Genomic DNA, 21,566 nt, shown 5'->3' on the forward strand with positions numbered 1-21,566 from the left:
CCAGCCATTTGGATACAGAACTGGCTCAAAGGTAAAAGACAGAGGGTGGTGGTGGAGGGTTGTTTTTTAGACTGGAGGCCTGTGACCAGTGGAGTGCCACAAGGATCGGTGCTGGGTCCTCTACTTTTTATCATTTATATAAATGATTTGGATGTGAACATAAGAGGTATAGTGCAGATGACACCAAAATTGGAGGTGTAGTGGACAGTGAAGAGGGTTACCTCAGATTACAACAGGATCTTGACCAGATGGACCAATGGGCTGACAAGTGGCAGATGGAGTTTAATTCAGATAAATGCGAGGTGCTGCATTTTGGGAAAGCGAATCTTAGCAGGGCTTATACACTTAATGGTAAGGTCTGAGGGAGTGTTGCTGAACAAAGAGACCTTGGAGTGCAGGTTCATAGCTCCTTGAAAGTGGAGTCACAGGTAGATAGGATAGTGAAGAAGGCGTTTGGTATTTTTTCCTTTATTGGTCAGAGTATTGAGTACAGGGGTTGGAAGGTCATGTTGCGGCTGTACAGGACATTGGTTAGGCCACTGTTGGAATATTGCGCGCAATCCTGGTCTCCTTCCTATCGGAAAGATGTTGTGAAACTTGAAAGAGTTCAGAAAGGATTTACAAGGATGTTGCCAGGGTTGGAGGATCTGAGCTACAGGGAGAGGCTGAACGGGCTGGGGCTGTTTTCCCTGGAGCGTCGGAGGCTGAGGGGTGACTTTATAGAGGTTTAGAAAATTATGAGGGGCATGGATAGGATAAATAGACAAAGTCTTTTCCCTGGGGTTGGGGAGTCCAGAACTGGAGGGCATAGGTTTAGGGTGAGAGGAGAAAGATATAAAAGAGACCCAAGGGGTAACATTTTCATGCAGAGGGTGGTGCGTGCATGGAATGAGCTGCCAGAGGGGGTGGTAGAGGCTGGTACAATTACAACATTTAAGAGGCATTTGGATGGGTATATGAATAGGAAGGGTTTGGAGGGATATGGGCCGGGGACTGGCAGGTGGGACTAGATTGGGTTGGGATAACTGGTTGGTGTGGATAGGTTGGACCGAAGGGTCTCTTTCCATGCTGTACATCTCCATGACTGTGTAAATGCTCTGTGGAGGGATGGTGTAGGCATGATGGGCTGAATGGCCTCTTTCCACACTATAGGAATTCAACGATTTGCTCCTGTCACTGCCCTCCCTCGCCTGTTCTAGGGTATCACATCCCTAACGGGATTTCACTGAAGTGCACAATCCTGTATTTGATCGTTGTAGATCCATATCCAAATGGACCCCTGTAGTGGCTCCAGGTCCTTTTACACATATTCCTTAATAAAGTGTGTGTGTCTGTGTGAACCAAGGGCTTATGGTTCAGAGGTAACGCCACTAACTCTCGACCGTGCAAACCCTCTTCCTTATCCAGCAAAGCTCCACTGATTCAAAATGGAGGATCAAGGCCAAGCCTTTAATGGGGACAGTCCCAGATTGTCACCATCCTCTGTCTGATGAGATGTTTCTAAATTTCTCCCTAAGTGGCTCTGATTCTTTCCATTCTACTCAAAATCCCAATATAAATCTCAATTAAATCACCCTTTAACCACCAGCCGCTCCCATTTCTCCAACCTTCTTTGATAGTCTACGTGCTTCAGGTGCTGAACACGATGGGCATCATGCAGCTGGGTATACAGGATTCCGGCACATTCTGAGCCTTGGCACGTTTTCCCTGAGGCTGGGTAAGGGATTTCTCAGGATCTTTCCAATTGGCCCTCACAGGGATCAGGAACAGTCTCAGCTCCTCCCACTTCACCCCTCCCCTCCTGGCTTTAACCTGCAGGCACAGGTCACTCTGAGGGAAGGAACCCCCCCCTCCGCCCCCAACTACCCACAGTGCACCCTCCCTCCTCCTGACTGCTGACTTACCTTTCAGTCAGAGTCATAGAGGTGTACAGCACGGAAACAGACCCTTCGGTCCAACCTGTCCATGCTGACCAGATATCCCAACCCAGTCTAGTCCCACCTGCCAGCACCCGGCCCATATCCCTCCAAACCCTTCCTATTCGTATACCCATCCAGCCTTTTAAATGATGTAATTGTACCAGCCCCCACCACATTAACAATAGACAAAGGTGTAGAGAGGGCTCCTGTATTTCAGGGCCCCTTCTGTGTCTACCAGGATAGTCAGCCTTCCATTGGCCCCCAGCACCAACAGCCCATTCCCCCATCCTCATTGGATAGCAGCGACCCCACCCCCAACATCCCAAAACCACACACTGATCAATTTGTATTTAATCACCACTGAGTCTCACAACAGTATGGCCCCCCATTGGCCCCTAGTCTACATCACAGCTTGTTTAGATGTGATGTGGAGATTGTTGGGGGGACAACATTTACTGCCCATCCCTAATTGCCCTTGAACTGAGTGATTGCTCGGCCATCTCAGAGGGCAGTTAAGGCTCACATGTAGGTCAGACCAACATAGAACGTTACAGCACAGTACAGGCCCTTCGGCCCTTGATGTCGTGCTGATCTGTGAAATTAATCTGAAGCCATCTAACCGACACCGTTCCATTATTACCCATATGTACGTCCAATGCCAATTTAAATGCCCTTAAGGTCAGCGAGTCTACTACTGTTGCAGGCAGGCCGTTCCACACCCCTACTATTCTCTGAGTGAAGAAACTATCCCTGATATCTGTCCTAAATCTATCACCCCTCAATTTATATCCCCTTAGGCTAGCCATCACCATTCTCAGAAAAAGGCTCTCCCTGTCCACCCTATCTAACCCTCTGATTATCTTATATGTCTCCATTAAGTCACCTCTCACCTTTTTCTCTCCAACGAAAACAGCCTCAGTTCCTTCAGCCTTTTCTCATAAGACCTTCCCTCTATACCAGGCAACATCCTAGTAAATCTCCTCTGCACCCTTTCCAAAGCGTCCACATCCTTCCTGTCATGTGGTGACCAGAACTGTACACAATACTCCAGGTCCGGCCACACCAGTGTCTTGTACAGCTGCAGCATGACCTTGTGGCTCCAAAACTCAATCCCTCTCCCAATAAATGCTAACACACTGCATGCTTTTTAACAACCCTATCAACCTGGGTAGCAACTTTCAGGGATTTATGCACCTGGATCCTGAGATCTCTCTGCTCATCTACACTACCAAGAATCTTACCATTAGCCCAGTATTCTGCATTCCTGTTACTTCTTCCAAAGTGAATCACCTCACACTTTTCCACATTAAACTCCATTTGCCACCTCTCAGCCCAGCTCTGCATCTTATCTTTGCCCCTCTGTAATCCACAATATCCTTTGGCACTATCCACAGCTCTGCCTACCTTCGTGTCATCTGCATATTTACTAACCCATCCTTCCACATCCTCATCCAGGTCATTTATAAAAATGACAAACAGCAGTGGACCCAACACCGACCCTTGCGGTACACCACTGGTAACTGGACTCCAGGATGAACATTTCCCATCAACCACCACCCTCTGTCTTCTTTCAGCAAGCCAATTACTGATCCAAACTGCTATATCTCCCACAATCCCAAAACTCCATATGTTGTGCAATAGCCTACCTTACTGAAATCCAAATATATCACATCAACCACTTTACCCTCATCCATCTGTTTGGTCACCATCTCAAAGAATTCAATAAGGTTAGTGAGGCACAACCTTCCCTTCACAAAATTGTGCTAACTATCCCTAATTAAATCATTTCTCTCCAGATGGTCGTATATCCTATCTGTTGTAACCTTGTCCAACACCTTACCCATAACCGAAGGAAGGTTCACTGGTCTATAATTACCAGGCTTGGCCCGACTCACCTTCCTTACCAAGGGAACAACATTTGCTGTCCTCCAGTCTTCTGGCACTATTCCTGTCGACAATGATAACCAAGATCGAAGCTAGGCTTCCCAGAGAATCCGAGGATAAATCCCATCTGGCCCCAGGGTCTTATCCATTTTCATATCTTCCAAAATTGCTAAAACCTCCTCTTTGTCAACCTCAATCCCATCTCACCCTGGAGCCTGTATCTCCGTATTCTCACTAACAGTGCCCTTTTCCATTGTGAACACTGAGGAAAAGTAGTCATTAAAGGCTTCCCCAATGTCCTCAGATTCCACACACACCTTCCCACTACTGTCTTTGATTGGCCCTAATGTTACTCTAGTCATTCTTTTATTCCTGATATACCTATAGAAGGCTTTGGGTTTTCCTTGATCCTATCCACCACCAACTTCTCATGTCCCTTCCTGGCTCTCCTTAGCCCTCTCTTTAGACCTTTTCTGGGTAACTTATAACTCTCAAGCCTCTAACTGAGCCTTCATGCCTCATCCTTACATAAGCCGCCTTCTTCCTCTTGACAAGAGCTTCAACTTCTTTAGTAAACCATGGCTCCCTCTCTCAACAACTTCCTCCCTGCCTGATAGGTACATACTTAGCAAGGACCACAGTAGCTGGTCCTTGAATAAGCTCCACATTTCAATTGTGTCCATCCCCTGCAGTTTCCTTCCCCATCCTATGCATCCTAAATCATGCATAATCGCATCATAATTGTCTTTCCCCCAGTTATACCTCTTTCCCTGCGGAATATACCTATCCCTGCCCATTGCTGTTGTAAACATAACCAAATTAAGGTCACTATCGCCAAAGTGCTCACCTACCTACAAATCTAACACCTGGCCGGGTTCATTCCCCAGTACCAAATCCAACATGGCATCTCCCCTTGTTGGCCAGTCTACATACTGTGTCAGAAAACCCTCCCGCACACATTGAACAAAATCGGACCCATCTAAACTACTTGAACTATAGTATTCCCAATCAATGTTGGGGAAGTTAAAGTCCACCATAACAACTACCCTGTTACTCTCACTTATCGATAATCATCTCTGCTATCCTTTCCTCTGGAAACAATCCCTGGAATAATTCGGAGCCTATAGAAAAACTCCCAACAGGGTGACCTCTCCTTTCCTGTTCCTAATCTCAGCCCAAACTCTCTCAGTGGATGAGTCCTCAAACGTTACCTCAGCTGCTGTAATATACCCTTGATTAACAATACCGCACCCCACCTCTGCTCCCATCGTCTCTGTTCTTACTGAAACATCTAAACCCCGGAATCTACAACAACCATTCCTGTCCCTGCTCTACCCAGGTCTCTGAAATGGCCACAACATCGAAGTCCCAGGTACCAATCCATGCTGCAAGTTCACCCACCTTATTCCGGATGCTCCTGGCGTTGAAATAGACACACTTCAAACCAACACCCTGATTGCCGGTGCCCTCTCGTGACCTTGTAAACCTATCCCTGACCTCACTACCCTCAACCTCCTGGACACTAGAACTACAAGTCAGGTCCCCATCCCCCTGCTGCATTAGTTTAAACCCTCCTGAAGATCATCAGCAAATTTCCCCCGCCCCCAGGATATTGGTACCGCACTGGTTCAGGCGAAGACCATCCTGTTTGTAGAGGTCCCACCTCCCCCAGAAAGGGTCCAATTATAAAAGAATGCAAAACCCTCCCTCCTGCACAATCCCTGCAGTAAGGATTCCCCTCACTGAGGGACAGTAGTGATCAGGATTCCCCTCACTGAGGGACAATAGTGATCAGGATTCCCCTCACTGGGGGACAATAGTGATCAGGTTCCCCTCACTGAGGGGCAGTATTGATCAGGATTCCCCTCACTGAGGGTCAATAGTGATCAGGATTCTCCTCACTGAGGGACAATAGTGATCAGGATTCACCTCACTGAGGGTCAATAGTGATCAGGATTCCCCTCACTGAGGGACAGTATTGATCAGGATTCCCCTCACTGAGGGTCAATAGTGATCAGGTGTCCCCTCACTGAGGGACAGTAAGTGATCAGGATTCCCCTCACTGAGGGACAGTAGTGATCAGGATCCCTCTCACTGAGGGACAATATTGATCAGGATTCACCTCACTGAGGGACAGTAGTGATCAGGATTCCCCTCACTGAGGGACAATTGTGATCAGGATTCACCACACTGAGGGACAATAGTGATCAGGATTCCCCTCACTGAGGGACAGTAGTGATCAGGATTCCCCTCACTGAGGGACAGTAGTGATCAGGAGTCCCCTCACTGAAGGACAATAGTGATCAGGATTCCCCTCACTGAGGGTCAATAGTGATCAGGAGTCCCCTCACTGAGGGACAGTAGTGATCAGGAGTCCCCTCACTGAAGGACAATAGTGATCAGGATTCCCCTCACTAAGGGACAACAGTGATCAGGATTCACCTCACTGAGGGACAGTAGTGATCAGGATTCACCTCACTGAGGGACAATAGTGATCAGGATTCTCCTCACTGAGGGACAGTAGTGATCATGATTCCTCTCACTGAGGGACAGTATTGATCAGGATTCACCTCACTGAGGGACAATAGTGATCAGGATTCCCTTCACTGAGGGACAATAGTGATCAGGATTCCCCTCACTGAGGGACAGTAGTGATCAGGATTCCCCTCACTGAGGGACAGTAGTGATCAGGAGTCCCTTCACTGAGGGACAGTAGTGATCAGGAGTCCCCTCACTGAGGGACAGTAGTGATCAGGAGTCCCTTCACTGAAGGACAATAGTGATCAGGATTCCCCTCACTGAGGGACAATAGTGATCAGGATTCACCTCACTGAGGGTCAATAGTGATCAGGAGTCCCCTCACTGAGGGACAATAGTGATCAGGATTCACCTCACTGAGGGTCAATAGTGATCAGGAGTCCCCTCACTGAGGGACAGTAGTGATCAGGAGTCCCCTCACTGAAGGACAATAGTGATCAGGATTCCCCTCACTGAGGGTCAATAGTGATCAGGAGTCCCCTCACTGAGGGACAATAGTGATCAGGAGTCCCCTCACTGAGGGTCAATAGTGATCAGGATTCCTCTCACTGAGGGACAGTAGTGATCAGGAATCCCCTCACTGAGGGACAGTATTGATCAGGATTCCCCTCACTGAGGGGCAGTAGTGATCAGGATTTACCTCACTGAGGGGCAGTAGTGATCAGGATTCACCTCACTGAGGGGCAGTAGTGATCAGGAGTCCCCTCACTGAGAGACAATAGTGATCAGGATTCCCCTCACTGAGGGACAGTAGTGATCAGGAGTCCCCTCACTGAGGGACAGTATTGATCAGGAGTCCCCTCACTGAGGGGCAGTAGTGATCAGGATTCCCCTCACTGAGGGACAATAGTGATCAGGATTCCCCTCACTGAGGGACAGTAGTGATCAGGATTCCCCTCACTGAAGGGACAATAGTGATTAGGAGTCCCCTCACTGAGGGGCAGTAGTGATCAGGATGGGATTTCGGACCATCACTGAGTGTAATTTCCAACTCCAGTGTTATTAATTGAATTAAATCTCCGCAGTTGCTGTGGTGAGGTTTGAACCTGTCTCCAGGACATGGGCCTTTGGGTTACAAATCCGGTGATGATGCTTGGCTACCAGTTTGGTTTAACTGAAACAAAATGCCAGAGCTCTCCTGATTCAGGTCACGGCTCTGATCGGCTGTCAGAGGGTACCCTTGACCGAATGGTGATGGCATCCTGGATCACACCCGGGGTCCGGCCCTATCATTGGGCCCAGCCTGATCTCCACCGTGATGGCTGTGCTCACACTGAGTTACAGTGCAGCTGCTCATCCTCTGAGTGGTTCCAGTGGTATATACCCATCCCCATTCCTCACAGGACAGCACTCTCTACGTCAACCATGACCTCCCATTTAATTCCCAACCCTGGGAGGACCAAGCAGCTGGTAAATCACCAACAGCAGAACCCCAGATCCCCTCCCCACGGAGGGAGCTGGGGTCACAGGGATAGTGAAGGAGAACGATGAGGCAGGTTCAACGTTACGACTCCACAAGGTGTTTCCTGAAACTCAGAAAACAAAACACCAAAGATTCAGTCACTGAGGACATGGCAATATTTAAGGAGGGAGGACAGAGACAGCATTAACTCTGAATCACACCAGTGTTTCTGGCAATGCAGTGCATGTGGCTCTGCTCATGGAACGGGTCTTACCTTCAGTGCATTGTGTGAAGTTGCACTGTGTCTCCTCCTACCCCCCTCCTCATGCTGCATTTCGGAATAAAGTTCCTCTTCATCTTCCTCCAGAATATCCGAGAGGTCTGAACCTCGGCTGCTCTCTGTCTGGTACTCATCCGGATGGCCGTAGTGTTGCTGCTAACACAAAGAAAATGCAAAAGGTAGACCTGTGCTAGAACAGGTGACCTGGAGAATGGTGTTTGCAGAGTCTGTGTTACTGTGGGGGAGGGAATGGACATTGTGTCCCAGTGACTAGCACTGCTGGGACATCCAGAGCAGAGCCACTGAGCAAAAGCAAGCTTTCGTTCCTGTTTGAAACTGGCTTTGCTTCCTGAAGAGATCCTGACTCATTTCCAGGGTGATCGGGTGACCGGGTGATCGGGTGAGTGGGTGAGCGGGTGACCGGGTGATCAGCTGGCATGAATGAAGAATAAGGATGTATGTGGGTGAATCTCCAGCCAATCACATCAGTCAAAAGAATGACCCTGTGAGTTATGAGGAGGAGCTGGTGTTGGACCAGGATGGACAAAGTTCAAAATCACACAACACCAGATTCTAATCCACAGGTTTCTTTGGGTAAAGGGGAGCCCGGTGATGTACCATACTCTGTGCTGTGGGTAAAGGGGGGCCCGGTGATGTACCGTACTCTGTGCTGTGGGTAACGGGGGGCCCGGTGATGTACCGTACTCTGTGCTGTGGGTAACGGGGGGCCCGGTGATGTACCGTACTTGGATTCCCAGAGGGCACTTTACAAGGAGCGACATCAAAGGTTATTGTGAAATCTAGGAGCTCATGGTGTGTGTGTGTGTGTGTGTGTGTGTGTGTGTGGGGGGGGGGGTAACGTATTAGTTTGGAGGATTGGCTGGCTGACAGAAAACAGAGAGCCTGTAGAAATAGGTCATTGTCTGATTGGCCGGATGTGACAAGTGTCGGGGGCGGGGGTGTTTTATGAGGAAAGATTAGACAGATTGGGCTGGTCCCCACTGGAGTTTAGAGAGTGAGGGGTGAGGGGGGTGGGGGGAGGGGGGAACTATATTGAATTGAATAAGATCCTGAAGGAAGCAGACATGGAAAGGATGTTACTGCCTGTGGGTCAGTCCAGACCACAAGCTACACTGATTGAAATTTAGGGATCACCCTTTTGGGACAGGTACGGGTGGGGACAGTGAGTGTCGTTAGGATGGGGGTTAGGGACAGTGAGTATCGTTAGGGTGGAGGGTGGGGACAGTGAGTATTGTTAGGGTGGGGGCGGGGACAGTGAGTATCGTTACTGTGGGGGTGGGGACAGTGAGTAACATTAGGGTGGGGGTGGGGGTGGGGGTGGGTCAGGTGGGGGTGTTAATGGTGGGAGAAGGGAGTCTGTGATTCGGTACATAAACAAATCAGCCAGGGTCTTCCTGGTGTCAGAGCAGGTCGAGAGAGTGAATGATCCTAATTCCATCTTCATCTCGATGTTACTTCATCCATCAGCGTTTGTTCTTAACAATAGGGATGCTGTTTGGAGGGCTAGTATGGGCTCAATGGGCCCAAGGGCTTCTATGATTCTCTGAACTCGACACTGTCTCTGTCTGTTACCAGGCTTTGGGGAGTCAGGGTAGGTGGTGCTAAACATCGTACTATCATCAGTGAACGTCCCCATTTCTGACCTTCTGATGGAGGGAAGGTCATTGATGAAGCAGCTGAAGATGGTTGGGCCTAGGGCACTCCCCTGAGGAACTCCTGCAGAGATGTCCTGAAGCTGGGATTATTCCAGACCACAACCACCTTCCTCCGTGTCTGGTCTGACTCTAACCAGTGGAAGGTTTGTCCCTGATACCCGTTGATGCCAGTTTAGCCAGGGCTCCTTGATGCTTCACTCAGATGAATGCAGCCTTGATATTAAGGGCTGTTCCTCTCCCCTTCCCCCTGGAATTCAGCTCTTTTGTCCAAGTTTGACCCAAGGCTGAAATGAGGTCAGGAGCTGAGTGACCCTGGGGGGATTCAGTGTTGGTGTACACCACCCATGGGAGAGCACTACTAATGCACCTTTTCAACACTGTTGCTTTATTCCCCCACCCCTGAGCTCAGTGACCTATTTGACCGTTAATCATAATGAACATGGCTTACACACCCTCATTTGCCTCCCGGGATTTGGAACCAGGGAATGTTTCTGGAACTCCCTTAGACCAGAAACTTATTTACATAAAGTCTAGTCTCTAAATCTGTCACCAATATGACGCAGGAACTGGAGCTCAATCCCTACCTGCCTCCCCAGCTCTGAGCCCCTCAGGAAATCATCTACTGAACCACCGGGCCTTTTGAGGATTTGTCCATCATAAACATCGTCCTCATCATCGGAATTTTCCTGGTGTATAGTTTGGCTTCTCTCGCTGAACAGACTGCGTTTCTCAGCCTGAAAATGATCAGCAGATCAGTGTTAGTGACATTCAATCAAACCCAAACTGCGCAGTGAATGGCTAATGGATGAAAGTGATGACCATTCTCTCTTCACTCTGACATTTTCTCTGAGCAACATCTGTCAGGGTTTCTGACCCTTTCAACCCTTTTTTTTTACACTATTTCAGTCAGTGTTTGAGGCGTGAGGGATAATTGGTGATGGACAGTAAACCTGGCCCTGTCAGTGAGGTCCACATCCCAGGAATGTATCTAAACTGAAGTGGATATTCTTGTTAAATAGAAAGATGGGACAGCCTCACGGGCACTCACTTACTGCAGCGTAACGGATCTACTGTCTGTTATTCTTCAGCAATAGGAGATTAATGAAAGGAGAGCAGGATGAGGAACTGCAGTGACGTGGAGATATTGGAGAAGGTGTTTCGCTTTGAGACATCTAAGGGGGGAATTGATCAATTCCAAATTCCAGAGGGTACTGGACAGTACGGAGAGGGAGAACCTGTTCCCGTTGGTTCAAGGATTGAGATCTGGAGGGCACAGAGGGCAAAAGCAGCAATGTCCGCATGAGGTGGCAGTGAGGAATAAACTTCCAGAGAGATTTAAATAAGTCAGGGAGAGACAGATCATTGTCTGTACAGCAGGAAGGAGCAGAGTTATACTGAGAGGCTGGAGGATAGCACAGATCCCTTGGAGAGATGGCACACACAGTGGGCTGAATGGTCTCTTTCTCTGCTATAGCAACTCAATGATTCTAGACGTGAAAGTTTGCAAATCACACTACCATTTTCCTTTAAATGATTAATTGTTGGATAGTTCATTGCTGGTAAGGCTAGTACTGGCTCCCCTTCTCTTGTGGACTGGCTTTGTCCAGTGAATGACTCACACAGCAGTCAGAGCCAATCACATCACAGTGCGGCTGGAGTTACATGTTTCCCAGCCCAGGTAAGGATTGCAGATTCCTGTCCCTAAGGGACATGGGTTCACACAACATCGCATCAGCCTCACGATCAGGTTCACTGATATCACTTTACTTATTCTTAACATTTTTAAATTGAACATAAAGTGTCTTTGGTGGGACTGGCTTCACAAGTCTCTGCCTAACCAATTCTGCAGCTGAACTGACCGTCTTTCAATCATTCATGAACTTAAACAAAAGCCTCAGAGAAATGATCATTAAAAAGGTCCTGCTCAGAAATGGAAACACTCCCTAGACCAGTGAATGGGCAAAGACTCGAGAGGTTTCCAGGCAGATGTCAGTGACGAGTCTGGTACATCGGCTACAGGTTTATACAGCAGCAGGACGGGCTTAGCAGGCACTGGGCTGGGGGGAGGGGGGAAAGGAGGCGGAGATCGGGGGGGCAGGTGGAGGGGAGACGCAGGGGGAGATGCGGGGGGAGATGCGGGGAAAGGAGGGAGAGATCGGGGGGGGCAGGTGGAGGGGAGACGCAGGGGGAGATGCGGGGGGAGATGCGGGGAAAGGAGGGGGAGATGGGGGGAGATGGGGGGAGATGCGGGGGGAGGGGAGGGGGGGAGGGGAGGGGGGAGGGGAGGGGGGAGATGGGAGGGGAGATGGGAGGGGAGATGGGAGGGGAGATGGGGGTAGATGGGAGGGGAGATGGGAGGGGAGATGGGGGGAGAGATGGGAGGGGAGATGGGAGGGGAGATGGGAGGGGAGATGGGAGGGGAGATGGGAGGGGGGAGGGGAGATGGGAGGGGAGATGGGAGGGGAGATGGGGGGGAGATGGGGGGGGAGATGGGGGGGAGATGGGGGGGAGATGGGGGGAAAGGAGAGGGAGATGGGGGGAAAGGAGGGGGAGATGGGGGGAAAGGAGGGGGAGATGGGGGGAAAGGAGGGGGAGATGGGGGAAAGAGATGGGGGAAAGGAGGGGGAGATGGGGGAAAGGAGGGGGAGATGGGGGGAAAGGAGGGGGAGATGGGGGGAAAGGAGGGGGAGATGGGGGAAAGGAGGGGGAGATGGGGGAAAAGGAGGGGGAGATGGGGGAAAGGAGGGGGAGATGGGGGAAAAGGAGGGGGAGATGGGGGGAAAGGAGGGGGAGATGGGGGGAAAGGAGGGGGAGATGGGGGGAAAGGAGGGGGAGATGGGGGGAAAGGAGGGGGAGATGGGGGAAAGGAGGGGGAGATGGGGGAAAAGGAGGGGGAGATGGGGGAAAGGAGGGGGAGATGGGGGAAAGGAGGGGGAGATGGGGGAAAGGAGGGGGAGATGGGGGAAAGGAGGGGGAGATGGGGGAAAGAGATGGGGGAAAGGAGGGGGAGATGGGGGAAAGGAGGGGGAGATGGGGGGAAAGGAGGGGGAGATGGGGGGAAAGGAGGGGGAGATGGGGGGAAAGGAGGGGGAGATGGGGGGAAAGGAGGGGTGGACATGGGAGGGGAGATGGGGGGTGGACATGGGGGAAAGGAGGGGGAGATGGGGGAAAGGAGGGAGAGATGGGGGGAGATGGGGGCGGAGATGGGGGCGAAGATGGGGGCGAAGATGGGGGGGAAGATGGGGGGGAAGATGGGGGGGAAGATGGGGGGGGAGACAGGAGTTGGGGAGCAAAGGTGGGGTTGGGGTGGGGAGAAGGAGTCTCTTAGTTTCCCATCCTGTTGTCTCTGATGGTGGTCCTTCTGTCCTCCAGCTGATCTCAGGCAGCAATGTGAGGGCATCCAAGGGGCAGGAAGCTGCCAGCCAAGGAGAAGGGTTTGGTGGGTTAGCAGTGAGAAGTTGAGGAGATTACCCTGCTGGTGTCCACCACTCGCTGGGCTGCTTCCCGGGCTATGGCTTTAGCGACGGTGTTGGGGATGGGTGTTCCCTGGGGCTGTGGTAGGATTCTCTGTGGTGAGGGTGACCTGCCAGTCCTGTTGGCAGGCAGACCCTGGTGGTTCAGCAGCGAAGGCTCCAAAGAGCGGCCATGGAGAGGAGACGCTGAATGTGTTTGCTCCCATGGTTCCTCCCTTCTCAGGCTGGGGCCTGTCACTTGGTCTTTGGTATCGGGAGCTCTGGCACTTGCTAATGGCTTGGTTCTGGGAGGAGCATGGGCAGGGGGTGCTGGAGGGACCAGGAGCTCAGTCGGGATAGCAGCAGCAAACGAATCCTCAGATTCTCCCTGGGCAGATATGGTGCGGACGATAATCTCCCTGGTTTCCAGATGCTGAATGCGTAAGTAGTCGACAGTGACACCATTGGCTGTGGCCGTCATCACCTCTGCAACCTGAAAAACAAACACCACAAACACTACAGCCGGAGTATTGTGTTCCACACCAGCAACGTCACCCCCACCCCACCCACAAACCCCCATACACACCCACACACACACCCCACCAACACACACCCACACCCACCACACACACACACCCCCCACACACACCTCCCCACCCCCCACACACACCCACACCCCCCACACACACCCACACCCCCCACACACACCCACACACCCACACCCCCACACCCCACACACACCCACAGACACAGAACACACACACGCCACACACACACCTACACACACCCACCACACACACACTCACACCCCTCCCCACACACACACACTCACATCCCCCACACACACTCACACGCCCCCACACACCCATACACTCACACGCCCCCACAAACCCACACGCCCCCACACCCCCACACCCCCCCACCCGCACACACTCACTCCCACACACCTCACACACCCACACCCACCACACACACTTACATCCCTCCCCACACACACGCTCAAACCCCTCCCCACACACACACACACACACACACACTCACTCCCACACACACACACCCCACACACCCACACACCCCCACACTCCCCCACATCCCCCCACACACACATTTACATCCCTCCCCACACACACTCACACCCCTCCCCACACACACTCACTCACCCCCCCACACACACACACTCACCCCCCCACACACACACACTCACCCCCCCACACACACACACTCACCCCCCCACACACACACACTCACCCCCCCACACACACACACACTCACCCCCACACACACCCCCACACACACCCCCCACACACACCCCCCACACACACCCCCCACACACACACACACTCACCCCCCCCACACACACACACACTCACCCCCCCCACACACACACACACCCCCACACACACACACCCCCCACCCCACACACCCACACACACCCACTCCTCCCCCCCACACACACACACCCATTCCTCCCCCCCACACACACACACCCATTCCTCCCCCCCCCACACACACACCCATACCTCCCCCCCACACACACCCACACACACCCACTCTCACACACCCCCACACACATGCACACTCACACACACACCCACACACATGCACACTCACACACACACCCACACACATGCACACTCACACACTCTCACACCCACCCACCCACACGCACACACCCACCCACACACTCACACCCACCCACACACTCACACCCACCCACACACACACACGCACACACACACACACACTCAAACACTCTCACATGCGCACACTCACACACTCTCTCACCCACACACACTCTCATTCTCACACCCACCCACATGCAGACTCAAACTTTCTCACACCCACACACACACGTGCACACACACATACTCTCACACCCACACACGTGCACACTCTCTTTCTCACACCCACCCACTCGCACTCTCACACTCACCCCCACACACGCACACTCACATGCACACTCACACACTCTCACACCCACACACATTCACACGCACACTCACACACTCTCACACCCAACATCACACATGCAGACTCACACACACACACACACCCACACTCATTCACATACGCACACCCACTCACACATGCACACCCACACTCACACACTCTCACGCCCATCCACACACACGCACACTCTCACACCCATCCACACACACACGCACACCCACTCACACACTCTCCACCCATCCACACACATGCACACTCACACACTCTCACACCCACTCATACGCGCACACTCATACACTCTTACACCCATCCACACGCGCACACTCACACACCCATCCACACACACACTCTCACACCCATCCCCACACACACTCTCACACCCACCCACAAACTCTCACACCCACCCACCCGCACACTCTCACCCACCCACATGCACACTCTCACCCACCCACATGCACACTCTCACCCACCCACATGCACACTCTCACCCACCCACATGCACACATACACACAAGCGCTCCCCTCCAAATCATAATCAGATGGCAATCAGCAACATCAAGGTTAACGAGGGAGGGGCATAAGGAGGGTCCCTGAGAGCTGACCGAGAGAGAGGGAGAGAGGGAAAGAGGGAGAAAGTAGGGGGTCGGGGAAAGAGTGTGAGCGAGGGGGAGGAAAGAGAGGGGGGAGAGAGAGGGAGAAAGAGAGAGCTAGACTGTGTATGAGAGAGAAAGAGAGGGGGGCGGGGGAAGGAGTATTAACACTGGAATTCCAGAGATTAAATCCACAAAGTTTGTTCACAGCCTGCTCCAGGGAAAACAGCAGAGACTGACTTCAGGAGGAAGGGGCTGGATGTTATCCTTGTGGAATATTCCGGTTTCACACATTGGGGAAAATCAAGAAACCCAACTGTGTTGGAGGAGGAACAGACTGACTATTCCAGCTCTGGGAATGTGGGGCTGGCTGATGTGTTAGGAGCTTCGGGAGGTGGTGGGCTCAGACACCACGTGGTTACGGATCACAGCCTTTACTGACCATGGAGTGAACTCACTGGAGAAACTCAGCAGCTCTGCAGCATCAGTGCAGAGAGACAGAGACAGAGGGAACAATCACATCCCATGTGACTATTCCTCAGAGCCCTGGTTCTCCAGTTGTTTGTTTCTGGATCCGGTGATCCTTTGGTGTGAGTGATCTCCTGAACGGGCTTCATTCCTGCTGGGGTGGGGAGGGGGGGCAACCCCATATGCTCCTGCTCCAGGTGGGGGCACATTGCTGAGGGGTGGTGGGGAGGGAGAAGAAAGAAGGTGCGGAGCTGAGCTGGGGGTGAGGCTGAGGGTGAGGGTGGGGGTAGGGGTTAGGGTGCCCTGACTGGGGAGAGGGGAACAGGTTGTGAGAGCTGGATGGGATCTAATGGGATTGAGTTTAGATCAGAGTGGTGAGGAGCAGGACCCCTCGGATGCTGCCTGACCTGCTGTGCTTTTCCAGCACCACTCTGATCTAAACTCTGGTTACCAGCGTCTGCAGTCCTCACTTTTGCCCTGTCTAATGGGATCAAGTCCAGTTGGATTGTTCACTGGCTGTACTCAGTGTAGATTCCAGCCGGGAACGGATCTCACCTGGTCCCGTGGCTGTGGGAAATATTGGGATTTCCGGACCAGACCTAGAGGATCTGAGAGACTCAGGGGGTTGTGGGGATAGCATTAAACAGTTGAGCTGAATGGTCTATTTCTCTACAGCATCTCTCAAAGAGACACTGCAGCAAGTTGCTTCCAGGATGAATATTAGTGAGGGGGCAGTGGTCTGAATTATTCTGATGTTGACAAATGTTCAATTTTTCTTGAGCTAGATACTGAGAAACCTCCTAAAAATGTGTGGCACGGTGGCACAGTGGTTAGCACTGCTGCCTCACAGTGCCAGAGACCCGGGTTCAATTCCCGCCTCAGGTGACCGACTGTGTGGAGTTTGCACGTTCTCCCCGTGTCTGCGTGGGTTTCCTCCGGGTGCTCCGGTTTCCTCCCACAGTCCAAAGATGTGCGGGTCAGGTGAATTGGCCAGGCTAAATTGCCCATAGTGTTAGGTAAGGGGTAAATGTAAGATTATGGGTCTGGGTGGGTGGTGGGTCGGTGTGGACCTTGTTGGGTCGAAGGGCCTGTTTCCACACTGTAAGTAATCTAATCTAACTTTGAAAACTGCATAGAGAGAGAGAGAAATAATAAAAAGCTTTTGACAGAACCGTACGATGCTGACAGTCTGAGCAGTTCCCACCCAGACGCTGTCACATTGGAGATTTAGATTGCTGGAATCTGACAGGATTGCTGGATATCACAGATTTAGTCAAACACACGGCCCTCTGTTTATTGGCTAGTTACCTTTTGACCTTTTGCACATACACTGTAGCCAGTCACCTTGGCTCCATTGGAGGTTCCTGCCAAACTCAGCAGTGGTGGCTTCCAGCTGATCTGAATGGTTCCTGGGGTCGATCCTACATGGACTATGACATCCTGAGGGGGTGCTGGGGGACCTGGGGGAGGGGGGGTCAGAATGACAGCCGTTACCCTGTGAGCATTCGGACCAGACATCACGACAAATCCAACTCCCCCGCCCCACTCCTAACACCCATAACTGAGAAGTACCTTCAGTGACTGGTGCATCAGGAAACTCAGGTCCTGTTGAACATTCCCTCCCCCCCTCTCAATTTACTGCCAGCCAGATAATAACCCGTCTTTCTATTGTTCCCAAAATGGAGAACCTCCCTTTTATCCGCATATACTGGATCTGTGATGGATTTGCCCTCTCACTCAGTCTGTCTGAATTACACTGGAATATCTCTGCATCCTCGCCACAGCTCAGTGTCCTATCCAGCTTTGTGCTGTCTACAAATTGGGAAATATTACATTTAGTTCCCTTGTGTAAATCATTAGCATGTATTGTGAAGCACCCCATTAATCACTGCCTGCAATTCAGATAAAGAGCCATTGATCACTCCTCTTGGTTTCCAGTCTGCTAACCAATCATCTATCCAGCTCAATAAGCTATCCTCAATCCCTCTGCTTTAACTTTCCATATTCACCTTTTAGGTAGGACTTTGCTGAAAGCCTTCTGAAAGTCCAAATAGACCAAATCCACTGGGTCCCTTGATCAACTTGACTCGTTATGTCTTTGAAGATTGGTCAGGACCTGATTTCCCTTTTGTAAACCCAAGGTGACTGTGTCTGATTCTCCCTCTGTGTGCTGTTAAAACATCCTTGATAATGATCTCTCGAATCTTCCTGACTATCAACATCAGACTGGTCTATAACTCCCGAAATCTCTCTACCTTGTTTTTGTTTTAAATACTGGGGATACATTAGCTTCCCTCCGATCTGTAGGAACTGTTCCAGAATCTAAAGAATCTTGGAAGGTGACCACCAATGCACCCACCATTTCTACGGCCATACGGATTAAATACTCTGGGATGTAGATGATCAGGCCCTTGGATTTATCAGCCTTCACTCCCATTAACTTCTCCAACACCATTTCTCTACTAATACAGACTAGCTCCAGTTCCTCACTCTCTCTAAACCCGTGATCACGTCATTTCTGGGACGTTATTCCTGTCCTCCTGTATGAAGACAGAAGCAAAGTATAAATTCAGTTCATTAGCCGTGTCTTTGCTCCCCATTATAAACTCTCCTGTTTCAGACTGGGAGAGCTACATTAGTTTTTACCAATTTCTTTTCTCTTGACATACTGACAGAAACGTTCACAGACAGTTCTGTTCCCTGTAAACTTACTCCCATTCTCCATTTTCCCCTTCCCAGTCAATCCCTTGGTCATCCTTTGCTGATTTCTTAACTGTTCACAATCCTCATGTCTGTTATTTCTTGCCAATTTGTAAGCCTCGTTTTTTGCATCAAGTATTATCTCTAACTTCCCACGTAAGCCATAGTTTGGCCACAGTTCTCTTTACACTCTTGCACCAGACAGAAATAAAGTTTGCCATTGGCCTATCCATGTCATTCCTTTCAGTCCATTTCCCAGTCCATCATTACCAGCTCACACCTCGTACCATCATTGTCTCTCTCTTAGTAAAAGTCAGAACTCTGGTCTCAGAATCAAAGACCTCACTCTCCATCTGGTTGAAGAATTCAGTTATATTAGGGTCACCCTTCCCCAAGGGGTTTCTTACTTTCTCATTACACAGTCCCCAGTCTAATTCCTCAACGTACTGGTCCAAAACACCATCCTGTTTATACTCCAGGAATTATTCCTCCACAGTATAGAAAAACATTTGATTTGCCCAATCTATATGTAGATTAAAGTCACTCATTATTACACATAATCCTTTACTGGATTCCTGGTAAATGTCATTCCCAACATCACCACAATAGTTCAGTGGTCTGTACACCACCCTCTCTCATCTTTTTTGCCTCTTGATATTCCTCAATTCTACCCACACAGATTCTACGTTGTCTAAGCAAGTACTTTCCATGTTGGAAGACATATAAACATCCCAAAGATCACAAATCAGCAAGGTGCGACTGGGAGGAAGGATCCTGGAACGGTCTCTACCATGAGGGACAAACTAAAGGCAGATGGATCTCTTGGATCCAATGACCTTAATGCAAAGGTATGAAAGGAAGTGACTGCAGGGATAATGGAGGCATTGGTCAAAATATTCCCAAATTCAATGGTATCAATTATTCATCATTTATATTAACCACACAGAACAGGGATAGAGTATGATTCTCCAAATTTGCTGATGATACAAAAACAGGGTGGGAGCACATGTTGTGCTGAGGAGGACACAGTGGGATTATTGATAGGTTGAGTGACTGGGCAAAGAGTTGGCAGTTTTAAATGTCAGAAAGTGTGATGTGGGAGGAAGAACCAAAACACAGGCTGTTATTTAAATGGAGAAAGATTTTAAAAAAGGCGCAGTGCAGTGGGATCTGGGTGTTTGTGTACATGAAACACAAAGTCAACATGTTGGTAAGGCAGGGAATGAAGATGGAAAGCCCTGATTACTGGGGATTGGCCCTGATTACTGGGGTTTGATCCTGATTGTTGGACTTTGGCCCTGATTACTGGGGTTTGATCCTGATTACTGGGGTTTGGCCCTGATTACTGGGGTTTGGCCCTGATTGTTGGACTTTGGCCCTGATTACTGGGGTTTGATCCTGATTACTGGGGTTTGGCCCTGATTACTGGGGTTTGGCCCTGATTACTGGGGTTTGGCCTTGATTACTGGGGTTTGGCCTTGATTACTGGGGTTTGGCCCTGATTACTGGGGTTTGGCCCCGATTACTGGGGTTTGGCCTTGATTACTGGGGTTTGGCCCTGATTACTGGGGTTTGGCCTTGATTACTGGGGTTTGGCCCCGATTACTGGGGTTTGGCCTTGATTACTGGGGTTTGGCCTTGATTACTGAGGTTTGGCCCCGATTACTGGGGTTTGGCCCTGATTACTGGGGTTTGGCCCTGATTACTGGGGGTTGATCCTGATTACTGGGGTTTGGCCCCGATTACTGGGGTTTTCAGTTTAAATATCGGTAATTATGTTGATGAGGCACAGTTTTGCTCCCTCTCTTTATAATCGGGTGCAGTAGCATTGGAGGAAGTTCAAACAAGATTGACTCAACCCCTGATTCCTTGGATGGGATCTTCACTGAGTAAGAAATGGCTAAACAGATTAGGGTGTTAATCAGTAGAGTTTTGAAGAATGAGGCGTGATTTTGTTTGTCCTTACTCACTGACAGGGTGTGAGTGTTGACAGCCAGGCTAGCATTTATTACCCATCCCTAATTACCCAGAGGGCAGTTGGGAATCAATCCCGTTGCTGTGGGTCTGGAGTCACATATAGGCCAGACCAAGGAAGGGGATGGTAGATTTCCTCCTGTAAAGGGATATCAGTGCATCCGATGGGTTTTTATAATAATTGTTACATATTTACCATGAGTTTAGATCAGAGTGGTGCTGGAAAAGCACAGTAGATTAGGCAGCATTCGAGGAGCAGGAGACGCGATGTTTCGGGCAAAAGCCCTCCCCCACATAACCCATATTCTCCACGAGACTTGCGTTTTATTCCAGATTTTTATTTTGTTGGATTCAGATTTCACCATCTGTTGTGATGTGATTCAAACCCAGATTGTTAATCTCAAGTGCTGGATTCCTAGCTCAGTGATGGGGACTGTCCCACCGAAAATCCTGAGGGGATGCTACGCTGATAGTTCCCCTCGTGGGAGAGACTGGATCCAAGTGACAGTCCTTTACAAATAGGGAGTCTCCTCTTTCGATGAAGAGTGTGTTCCCTGCGTCTGAGAAACCCTTGGAATTCTCTTCCCCAGTGAGTGGAGGGGAAATGGCCATTGGATAGGTTTAAGTTGAAGGTAATAGATTTTTGGGAACAGGGGAATGGAAGAATGTTGGTGGGAAAATTCAACACCATCTTGTTGAATTCCAAAGCAGGCTCAGGGAGCTGCTGCTAGAG

General features: G+C 50.5%; 1 protein-coding gene across 1 annotated transcript in view; it reads right to left on the reverse strand.

The window, feature by feature from the left end:
* rimbp2b (RIMS binding protein 2b) overlaps positions 1-21,566 on the reverse strand; it is a 119,838-nt gene that overhangs the window by 49,406 nt on the left and 48,866 nt on the right. Inside the window, exons 11-14 of the mRNA XM_060843897.1 lie at positions 17,468-17,619; positions 13,171-13,644; positions 10,284-10,433; positions 8,018-8,176 (exon numbers count right to left, since the gene is read on the reverse strand). Coding sequence (XP_060699880.1) covers positions 8,018-8,176; positions 10,284-10,433; positions 13,171-13,644; positions 17,468-17,619 — 935 coding nt within the window. The remainder of the gene's footprint in view (positions 1-8,017; positions 8,177-10,283; positions 10,434-13,170; positions 13,645-17,467; positions 17,620-21,566) is intronic.

Source organism: Hemiscyllium ocellatum, chromosome 24, assembly GCF_020745735.1.
Source record: "Hemiscyllium ocellatum isolate sHemOce1 chromosome 24, sHemOce1.pat.X.cur, whole genome shotgun sequence".
Classification (NCBI taxonomy): Eukaryota; Metazoa; Chordata; class Chondrichthyes; order Orectolobiformes; family Hemiscylliidae; genus Hemiscyllium; species Hemiscyllium ocellatum.